The sequence below is a fragment of the Penicillium griseofulvum genome (assembly GCF_001561935.1).
Source record: "Penicillium griseofulvum strain PG3 chromosome Unknown contig_93, whole genome shotgun sequence".
NCBI classification, from domain to species: domain Eukaryota; kingdom Fungi; phylum Ascomycota; class Eurotiomycetes; order Eurotiales; family Aspergillaceae; genus Penicillium; species Penicillium griseofulvum.
Genome location: NW_024467452.1, coordinates 75,026 through 85,481, shown reverse-complemented (window position 1 = coordinate 85,481; position 10,456 = coordinate 75,026). Strand labels below are relative to the sequence as shown.

At 47.9% G+C, this 10,456-nt stretch overlaps 4 protein-coding genes across 4 annotated transcripts; all 4 read right to left on the bottom strand.

Moving 5' to 3' along the window:
* Positions 1 to 26: 26 nt before the first annotated feature.
* PGRI_070580 (uncharacterized protein) lies at positions 27 to 3,831 on the bottom strand (the record flags this gene model as incomplete). The annotated part of the gene is made up of 18 exons (XM_040794772.1): positions 27 to 509; positions 563 to 853; positions 913 to 1,050; positions 1,109 to 1,272; positions 1,324 to 1,409; positions 1,469 to 1,655; positions 1,711 to 1,856; positions 1,911 to 2,041; positions 2,210 to 2,321; positions 2,370 to 2,405; positions 2,465 to 2,516; positions 2,568 to 2,646; positions 2,693 to 2,766; positions 2,812 to 3,067; positions 3,129 to 3,277; positions 3,330 to 3,380; positions 3,433 to 3,723; positions 3,789 to 3,831. 18 exons carry the CDS (start codon positions 3,829 to 3,831, stop codon positions 27 to 29), a joined length of 2,769 nt encoding a protein of 922 aa, XP_040649103.1.
* A 439-nt stretch (positions 3,832 to 4,270) lies between these two features.
* Positions 4,271 to 6,273, bottom strand: acuM (gluconeogenesis transcription factor RDS2; the record flags this gene model as incomplete). Its single annotated transcript, XM_040794771.1, has 5 exons — positions 4,271 to 4,313; positions 4,371 to 4,567; positions 4,636 to 5,384; positions 5,443 to 5,640; positions 6,117 to 6,273. The coding sequence occupies 5 exons, from the start codon at positions 6,271 to 6,273 to the stop codon at positions 4,271 to 4,273; spliced, it is 1,344 nt and encodes a 447-aa protein (XP_040649102.1).
* A 641-nt stretch (positions 6,274 to 6,914) lies between these two features.
* Positions 6,915 to 7,899, bottom strand: PGRI_070560 (uncharacterized protein; the record flags this gene model as incomplete). The annotated part of the gene is made up of 5 exons (XM_040794770.1): positions 6,915 to 7,067; positions 7,128 to 7,235; positions 7,295 to 7,459; positions 7,508 to 7,592; positions 7,658 to 7,899. The coding sequence occupies 5 exons, from the start codon at positions 7,897 to 7,899 to the stop codon at positions 6,915 to 6,917; spliced, it is 753 nt and encodes a 250-aa protein (XP_040649101.1).
* A 649-nt stretch (positions 7,900 to 8,548) lies between these two features.
* PGRI_070550 (basic helix-loop-helix domain-containing protein) lies at positions 8,549 to 9,748 on the bottom strand (the record flags this gene model as incomplete). Its single annotated transcript, XM_040794769.1, has 1 exon — positions 8,549 to 9,748. The coding sequence occupies one exon, from the start codon at positions 9,746 to 9,748 to the stop codon at positions 8,549 to 8,551; it is 1,200 nt and encodes a 399-aa protein (XP_040649100.1).
* Positions 9,749 to 10,456: the final 708 nt, after the last annotated feature.

Sequence of the window (10,456 nt, the reverse complement as noted above, 5' to 3'; positions counted from 1 at the left end):
TCAGATCTGCTTCACAACTCAAGGCCTCAAACGCCGATCAAGGCCCCCAGCCGAGCGTGGAGTGTCTGCACCAGCTCGGTGCCCTGAAGACCCCGCACGAGCCGGGCAATACGGATGGCCTTCTCGGCCCAACGCTGGCAATCCGCGTCCCGTGTGGCGCGGTAGAAGTCAGTAGCGGCGTTGAAAGCCGCACTGGCAATGTGGATCAATTCCGCAGCTGGGTAGGTAAAACCCTCGGAAAAATACAGATCCTGCATTTCACTGTAACCAGGTTCGCCACCGCCTGGCACCTCGCTTGCCATTGCGAGGATTCTATCCAGAACACCTTCAGCAACCTCGGCGTCGGCCATATCGATATCGAAAAAGCCCATTGCAGGGTCAATGTCTCCGATTGGTTTGATAGCCAGAGCGAATAGACAATGGAGGTAGCGAGGCAAGGAAATACGGAAATCACGTCGCCATGTGGTAGGGGGATCGATCGGTTGCTCGCTGAGTTTTGCCATGATGCGCTATATGGATGTCAGTAGTTGTTCAGGGAATGAAGTCTCACATCCAAACATACCTTGATGACCTCGATCGCTAATCTGGGTGGTAGGTCAAAATAGAAAGTCATATCCATGATTTGTGTATGAAACTTCGATTTGGGGAATTCGTCGTCGGATGCACAAATTCTGGCGACATCCTCCCAGTTTCGGAGACACATGGCAGCCTCAAGATCAAAGAATTGCGCAATTTCATGGTGCATGTCTTCTTTCTTATTCGTGTGGTCATCTAACTGTTCTTCGCCGTCGCACCAGCCATGCAAGCTATTAAGTTCCTGAGCATAGGCGCGTACGTTCTCGTACAGGACCATCTGCCGATGTCAGTATGGTAAACATGACCTATGCTGGTATAAAAACTGTCGAAACCAACCTTTTCAGTCTGATCGGTTGCACGGCGGGCCTTGAAGGTTGTAGCAAGAATAAGGAGGTAGTAAACCGCAAATAAGTGTGGTCTCGGTGCTCCGGAACCCATCTTAGGGTATGCAATCTCACGATATTGAAGCGCGAACTAGAAAATTTTCAGTAAGTACGGCTGAACACACAATCTGCATGGATTTAGAACAGACGTCTTTGGAGAAATTCAAGACAGGAACAGTCAACGAGACCCCGGGAGAACGCATTAGTCCCAAAGCAAGTTTGTAAGTCGCAGAATAAAACCATTGCAGTTGAGTGGCTGAGACCTGCTTGTCACCACCTTCGAACGTGCTGTTCTTCTTCGCATAAGACAGTGCTACTGAACAGTCAGCATCAAAAATTGCTATAGTTCGAGGGGTAAACGCACCACTCTGGAGTACAGTCTGGATACAGTTGCCAAGTCTCTGGCTAAAGCCTCTGGAGACCTCTTTGAGAAGAATAATAATTGCGAACCTGTTTAGGGTAGCTGAGTTAGTCTTGTGGATAAAGACACGGATTTGAAGCATTCTCACATGTGATGTTCAGCGGCGGAAAAGTCATCATGATAGATGTCGTCTGAAGTCAAACAACTGATGAATTGTTCAAGGCAGTTCAGTACTTCTTTTTGTTTCCTTTGTCTCTGAGCTTCCATTGCGCATGATAGGAGACTAATTTGCTTGTGTGGCACGGGGTGCAGTGGAAAGCCGAGAAAGAAATGCCCTTGGAATAGTTAGAGTAGGCCAGAAGTGTTTGACGTTCCATAAATTATTCATACCAGCGCCGTCTTTCCCCTCCAGCAAGGTCAATTTATAGGACAAGTACATCCTTCCACAATCCACCTGGCTTTGGACTAGACCCCGGTCCATTAGCTGTCGAGCAGGGTTAAGGTCTTCAGTATGTAGATAAAATGCTAGCAGCCTCCTGGATAGATGTTAGCCCACGACGCAAGTTGAACCTCAATTTTGTTCCACTGACTTATGAATCGCAACTTGGACATATTGGCTGCAGTTCTGGAATATCTTCGAATCACTGCAGAGCTGAAGCCACAGATGTGCAGACCGGTAGTCTTTCTTGAGAATTGCCTCGCCAGTCATTTTCCAGATACACTATATAATCAGTCAGCTGTTTTTTTTTTTTTTTTTGACCGTGATGAGGTCTTGTCTCACAATCACGATAGCGTGAGCTGCGCGGGTCCTAATGGGTGGTATTCCACGTCGCCCAAGTGCTTCCATTATACCCTGGAATTTGGAAGCGCGCATATATTCAGTGCATACCGATCTGCTCAGCAGTAGCGTAAAAGCAACGAGGCATTTTTCGGTCCACTCTCCCGCTGGCAGAGGGCTTATGAGCAACAATCGAAGTGCTTCCATGCTGTTCTCCGGACCACTATACAGCTGTTAGCAAATTCCTCATCAACCAGCTGTATCAATGTACCTTGCGTTCCCCAGAGAACGGGCGTATTGGAAAATTCTAGATCATCTGTCAGCATCCGTGAAAAAGTCTAGATTGATACTGGTGAGATAACTCACATCGGCATGTTCATAGCTGTGAGGGTCATTTTGTCTACCACACTCGACAGAGCTACGATAATATGGTTAATTCAAGTCCATTCAAGGCAAATATCAGTCATACCTTGAAGTCGTCCGTCTTTGGGAGGGTTGTGGTCCATGAAGAGATCAAGAAGGACCACAGCAGGGTGCCCTGGGTAAGCCTAAAAAGGTCAACTTCAAGTCCAGTACACTCATCACAAAACATACATGTCTTAAGTTGATCATTTCAATATCGTACGTGGCGTTGAACTCGGAGCTTCTTGTTTGAACACAAGCCACAGCTGTTGCATGTTAGTCCTGGTCATCAATTTGATTAAACCACTCACCAATGGAATGCCGGATAACTAGGTTCCAGTTATGGTAATTTTGATATTGGAAGTGAGTCTTGTGGTACAAGGCCTCCAAGTAATCACTCGCTCTTTGCAGCCATTTGACTGCGACATCACCCTGGACCTGCATGAGTGCAGAGTCGCCAATGATAAAACAATTTTCGAAAATAAACTCTCCATTTTCCGCCAATTCAGGCACTGGAATTTTGGCAAAGAAATACTCGGAGATATCGGGTCGGTGCTGTAGCCAGCTCTGGAATAATATGTCAGTTCTGGTGTTGAGAGACAAAACAGTGTTTGACAACACGACTCACCAGTCGAGCACGAAGCAAGTTGTATTGGGTGGTTAGAGCGCGCTTAAGACCAGGATCAAGCCCAGCCTCAAGTTCAGAAGAGTGGAAACCTTCCAGTCTCATAGCTGCAACTCGCAAGATATTCAGCGCAATATCGCGTTGCTCGTTCACTATGCTTGTTAGATCGGACAAGGTTACCAATGGGGATATGGGATGATGTACTAATGCAACGGAGGGCCGCCTTGAGGGCCAGACTGAGAGATCTGAGACTCCCTGTAAAAGGTCAGATAAGCTCACTTCAATATACACTAGGGACCATAAAAACCTAGGATGTCAGGCAACACAGCCATATTCAACAAGGCAAACGCGAAGGCCTTCACTTTGCTGAGCAAAAGCACATCGTCCCGATTATGACCACGCGACACAATCAGCTCGTTGCAGTCATTCCACAGCGATGTGCCAACCACATCCAGCTGGTCGTTACCTGATTCTGGTTGGGTGGTAAACGGGTTTATGTTGAGCTGCTCATCCAGATAGAGGATGTCATTGGGAGAAAGAAGAGGGTTAGTTAGAGGACCCGCTATGAATAATTTCGTGTGTAGACTGGAAGCAAAGTCTAAGGCAGAAGAATTTGATGGTTAGCTGCTGTACATAGCGGGCGACACAATATGAGGCTCATACTTGACAGGGCCTGGTGTGGCCCGGATGGTTGTTGCTCTTCCATTTGGAAGACAGAGGGAGAAAATGATGGAAAAGAGAGTCAAGATGAGATAAAAAAGTTGAATCAAGATTGATGAAGGAATTAAGAAAAGACAAAGAAGGGAGTGAGATGGGAGATGGTTGGAGTTGGTTGGAGTTGGAAGAGTGTGGAGGGATGAAAGAGACGACTGAGTCGTGAAGGCAGCGATGAAACACCAGGTGCGCGTGTGGTCTCGTCGCCATAGCAAATTTGGAACATTGCACTCTACTCAGATAGTTATTCTTTTACTCCCAAGACAACATTGGACTAAAAAATATACTATTTGTGTTATACACATAAATCAAGCACTATACATTTTTTTCTGTGAGACAGCCAAAACATGGGGAATCACTATACCCAAAGATAATACCAAAAGAAAAGTCCCTGCGTGACATGATATAAATAACAGTCTACCAAAAAAGTACTATTTATCGATGGGGAGGAAGTTCCCAACGATGAGAGACGGGCTGCACAATGTTAGTTCCGGGACACCATCTAGTGGACAAGTAGAAGTGAACACTCACATGTTGTGGTTATCTCGTCTAATCGTAAAAGAGAAGCAGCAGGTGATACCATCACCTGTTGAGTTAGGATTAGGACTCTTTAGCGTGCAACTAGTGAGCATGGCCTTTTGGGTATTGTCGAAAGCGATAGCGCCGAACTTTTCCCAATAGCTGACAAGCTGATCTTCGACAATGATCTCGTGGATAGCAAGTTTGCCCTACATAGAGTAAGCACATGTCAGTTGGATGTGGTATGACCTGGGTAGTCTCCGGGTTTAAGACTTACATCTCGCAGACCCTCCACCGGGACATCAATCAGCTGTGCCATCTCATTGTTCCCTCGGAAGATCTCGCCCGTTCGACGCCAGCAGCAGGCCGGGATAGCCATACTGGCAAAGACACGGTCGTACTCCATAAGGCTCCGCTCGAACCACATCTCCACCAAAATCAGTTCGATATCAGTCAAGCTCTGCATGCGTTCTCGGAACTTGGGCCGGAACTTGTCGAGCTGTCGCAGAATCTTTTGGCGAGATATTTGCTGCATGTTCTTTTCCATGTACTGGTTCAATCGTGCATATCCCTTGACGTAATTGAACGGTTTCAGTAATCCGGCGTCATATTTCGCCTTGAGAAGTTTGTTCATCCGCTCTTCTGGTGGGTCAGTTCCTGCCGGATCGGCAGCAGTCATGTAATATGTTTCCCGGGCTTTGTCATTGCCCACCGTGGACGTTTGTCGATGGATCGAGTCTCCAGGTGGTATTTGGCTCTGTGCTGGCGGCGGTAGTTGTGCTGGAGGAGGCAACCCATTCGGCATCCCCATACCGATCGAGTTCATCAACGATGAATCGGGGTAAATTCCTTGCATATCTTGATTTTGGAACATCGCCCCGTCGTCCAAAAGACTGTTGCTGAGGAAATCCCCAAGCAGATTATACTCGTTGGTTACCTCGTGTGCATTAAACATGTAGGATGGGTGGAGAGAATGCATATCCTGGAACTGATTCTGACCACCTACCCAGTCGTTGTATTGCATGACTGTCGTACCATGTCAGCTGAGGCCCGAAGGCAAAAACAGGTTTCTTTGCGAACTCACGATGAGAGTTAGCCTCGAGACCCTGACTTGATGCAGAGAGGTTCGCAGGCGGCACCGTTGAAGGCGGGTTCACAGCCGAGGGTGCAATTCCGATCGTGGTATCAGGGAATGATTGCTGACCAGCAGCATCGGCGACGTCGACACTCCTAGGCATGCTTTGGACAGTTCCCAATTCATTGTTAGACGAGCCCTCGTCGTCTGCAGCGGAATGTTCGTGTTCACTACGTCCCCGTTTTGCAGTTTCCCTTGGCTCATCATGACACAGGTGACCGATATTTCGCTTTATACACCGCGTGCAGGGCCGTTCCTTCATAGATTTAGACAGGTCAGCTGGTGCAATTTATTTTCTGCAAGTCTGTGTTCAGGGTTTCAGATGCGACGGGTTGCGGACGGGGAAAGGGGAGAGAGAGGCGTCGTACCGAGTCGCAGGTCATATGCTGTCCCACGCGAACAAAAACCTCGTTAGCAAAGCCAGTTCTTCGAATTCATATGCGGTAGCGCTGGCTCATTGCGTATAATGGCCAAGTATAATGACCCAAGAGGTAAACTTACTGAGCGGCGGCAGTATACACAGGCTGCAATTGCGGGAAACACTCATTAGCGATGTTCTTATCGTTATGCGCAGAATCGGCCGTGCCCAAATCCCTGTCGCATGCTGCGCAACGGCTCCTTACCGTGATTCACCTTCCGGCGCTTCTTAGGACTGGAATGACTCCCCGAGCCGGTTTCGGCTTTGGCTGCAGTTGAGCCTTTGACGCTCGTATCCTTCCCTGCATCAGACCTAGATTTTGTCGCATTGGAAGCGCCTAGCGGCGCATTCTTTTCGGTCATTGCGCAAGAGTATATAGTGAGAACCACCAGGGCCGGAGCTAAATGGCTGCCTGCAGACCAGTTGGTAGTTGTTAAACGTCAAAAAAAAGTTCTAAAGTTGGGGATGGAGAAAGCGGAGTCACCCCTCCGAACTGCTCCGCATGGGGTTGGCTGTTTGGGCACACGCCACTTTTTGGGGCGAGACCTCGGTCAAGGAATTACTTCTATTCTAACAATAGTATGGATTTTAATTGAAACTACATTATGTACAAGGTAGACTCGTGTTTTATTGTTTTCAACTGTCTTCTTTTTGTACATGCGGTGGAGCCTCGGATTGTCTGATGTAGGACTTCGCAGCTTGGACCAGGTGCGCATGATATACTCTCCTAATTTAGGATATTTTACCCCTGCAGTAGGATATCCTATTCTGATGAGAGTGTTCAATTGTGCCCAGTTCCATATGCAGATATTCAATGCATTGGCATGCGATCACGCGACAAGGATTGCCTACGTAAATTCCTGATCGCCAAGCTCGGTCGGTACTTGGCTTGTCGGTTTTTAATAAGCGCGTCCTGAGCCCGAGGCCCTTCATGTGTCAATACCCATGAAACTATCAGGATTGGTGGCTTGTGTGTAATAATGTCCAGGGGGGAATGGGGCGATCAGTCCTTGGACATCGAGTATAGATCCAAGGCAGCCTGTGAACGAGTAATGGCGTCCCCGAGTCCTGCAAAGGGGGCGGTGTTGCTTTGCATAGATTGAAGATGGCCATGTAGTTGTTTCATAAGTCCTTTGACTTCGGGGTCGGTGTCCAACTAAAATACACAACGATGGTAAGTTAACAGAGTACGCATAGTTCACAAGCAGTTCCATACCTCATCTAGTGTCACTTGGCTTTCTTTAGCCCCGAGAAGCGTGAACTCAGAGGACCCAGAAGCCTCGGTTTGAGGAAGTGTATCCAACTGTCTGAGCACGGGGTGTTCCTACAGTCGTAACATATTAGCCCGTCACACTTGGAAGCGAGGTGGATTTTGCTGCATACATTTTTAGTCTGTCGTTTCCTTTCAGCCTCGGCCCGTTTGGCATTCTTATCCATTTCCTGCAGCGACTTCGTTTCTGCAGCAAGGAGCGCTTCTTCTTTTGCAATCTCGGCTTTTAGTAGATCAACACTATCATTCATCGTAGCTAATTGGCCCTCGAGCGAGCGCTAAACTTATTAGTACGGACTTGTTGATAATGGCAGAGGGTCACGTACGTGCTCATTCAGCGCAGATTCATAGTCGAAGTTGAATTCCTTCGTTATGGGCGGAAACGGCATTCGCGGGAGTCGTTTTCCTAAACTAAACGGAGTATATGGTTAGTACCATCAAGACAGTAGCTCGGAAGCTAGAAGACTGAGTCCTACTTTCGCACAACCGCTTGCACGGCGCCCTGCGCCTCAATGCGCTTGCGCTCATTTTGATTTCGCATTATCACCGGTCGTTCGAGGGAGTGGAACATGTCCTTGACCTTTTCCTGAACAGGTTCCGGTAGAGGGGCCCATTTCGATTTGATGGTCTTCTCTGGAACGCGACGGACATGTGGTTTGAGATAGGCGTAATTAGAGTCATCATGGGTATCGTCCGTGTGTTTTCGTTTTGGAGGCATAATGAGTTCAATGTTGTAAGGTCGAGAGGCCCACAATTAAAGTTACGTCGCGTCTTCACAGGCAAAACAGAGCGGTGGAGACGAAAATAGATCCATCCGGTAGTCTTGGCCTTGACATATTCATACTATACTCCCTAACTACATATGAATGTAGTATTCAAATGTTTTAAATTGAAACATCCCTGTTCAAATGTCTTGTAGTCTACATCAAGTCTGAACCTATGCTAGACGGCAGCATCGCTTTTTCAGGTCAATAAATCTCTTCATAAGCTACAGAAACATACATCTTAACATACAAGCGAAAACAATTAAAAAAAAAAAAATACTCAAACAATGTTCTGCCAATACTCCGTACAGGCCTTTCGAGTTATGCACTAGGGTATCGATGTTTGCCGACCAGCCGAAAAGTGACTTGTATCACAGCGGGTAGATGGGGGAAAAGAAGACGGAGAACAAAGAGTATGTAGATAAAATATGCAGAGGGAAAAAAAAATTGGTATCTTGTGACCCAGATCTGCGAAGATGATATGCCAACTCGGCATGCATACACAAAACTGTCCATCCGCTGAAACGCTTGAAATCCCCGCGAACAAAAGAGGCAGGGACTATCCATGAGATCATAAAGGCTATCATATTGTCACAGAGGGTATCATCGCGGCATCACCAAGCCATTGATTCCCTTCAATTCACGCAGCTGGCTTTGGAGTATATCATTTCCCTGGAGAAGATCTTCAAGCCAGTCAGCGGCTCCAGTGAGCATGGCGCTTTTGCTAAACCCGCCGCCTCTGAGTGCAGGTACTAGGGTGCACAAGTCTTCAAAGCCTTGGCGAATGAGATTTCGGCGTTTCTGCTCCGAAAGGATATGGTTGGTCCGTTTTTGCTCTTCGGTGAGATTCTCTCGTGCAGCTTTGGACCCTGGCTGTAGTCGGGGTTTTCTAGGAATTTCCGTCGACACCCGTCGGCCTCTACTGATAGATCCTCTAGACTTTCTTGAATGAGGTCGTGCATCATCGTCATCGGAGTATTCATCGACTTCCTCTTTCATGGCTCGCTGCCGTTTTCGAGGATGTAAGCTCTCATCTAGGACAGCACTACCCCGGAAGGGAAGTTGTTGAGGGGGAGCCCCAGGCATGTACTCTGGAGTAGGTGCTCGCGTGTTTGCTGCACTGCTTTGGGGTTCCAAGCATCCGAGATTATCGAGCATGTCATTTGTTCGTTGTTCCTCATCAGGCTGGTCAGGTGGACGAAGATAGCCTTGGTCCATGAAACTAGCATCTGAGCCCCAACGCAAACTGCGGGCCTTTCTTGATGGATGCTGGTCCACAGGAATAGGGTCACGGACATCAAAAAACATCTCTGAGGTATGATATCCAGCCGGAATATCCGCCCGAGGTGGAGATGAATTTGGGCGTGCAGTATGGCCAGTATGTGAATTATTTCGTTGTGCCCCATGAATGGGGAGAGATTGTCCTGGGAATGCTTGATGTGCTAGCGTGGATCCTAGCTCTGATCCGTTCAGACCAGTATGGTAAAGCATGGAGGCTGCGGCGAATATATCCGAGCTTGTAGGGTTGCTTGTCGTCATGGTGCCGGTCGTTTTGCCTGGCCCATGCTGCGGAAATGAAGGCTGCGAGAGTGAGGTGGTTGAGCCCTCGAAGTTGGGTGGCAGCTCAGCTGACCAGTCAAAGCTGGGTACCCCGGGTTTATGTTCTTGTCGCATCCAGAAATCATTCGTAAAGTGGTTTGCGTTCATGGTAGTAAAGAAATTGTCGAGCATATTGGATTCGTTATCATCAAGAAGAGAAGGCCCCGGTGGCAAAGCAGGTGCCTGTTCAAAGGGGGTGTCCATTGAGGAGAGAAAGGAGTCTCGAATCGGGTTAGAGAGTGAAAAGTACAAAATAATGCCCGGGACAACTCACATCCGAAGGGAGCAGACGGAGGGGATGTACGCTCGGTTTGTACTTCAGTCCCATGCCCATTCATAGTGAAAGAAAAAGTTGAATATCAAGAAGGATTTGTATGCCGGAGTGTCGGTCAAGGACAGGGTTGCTACTCTAATGCCAAGAGTAGCGCGGACCAAGGCTATACTGTCATGCCTTGTGACTCGAATGCAAGATGTATGTGTTCAAGGTGTTCAAGCAGACTCGACTCCACAAAAGAGGGACGCGGGGGGGTCGAGGCCACGGAGGAGGTGTTCTTAATGCGACTCGATAAGGAGCCGGTTCAGTTTGGTGCAATGGGATAGAAATAAGAAGAGCAGATAGAAGTGTAAAGGCCAACTAGAATACTCAAGAGCGTGAAAACAAGAGAGATCCGTCCTGTAGAAGAAGGGGAGTTTCGCATCAAAGCAATCGTCCTATTCGGACAAGGACCTAATCACATGCAAAATTTGACCGCGTGACGTAACAGTACGAAAATTACCGAAATTACCGCAATTCCGGTGTGGCTTAAAATGTACCCTCGGTATTTTAGTACGTTCCTGGGGAGAGCTGGAGACTTCTATAGAACACTCCTGAGACCTTGAGACTGCAAGTACACTGCAGGTACCTCGTGTTCA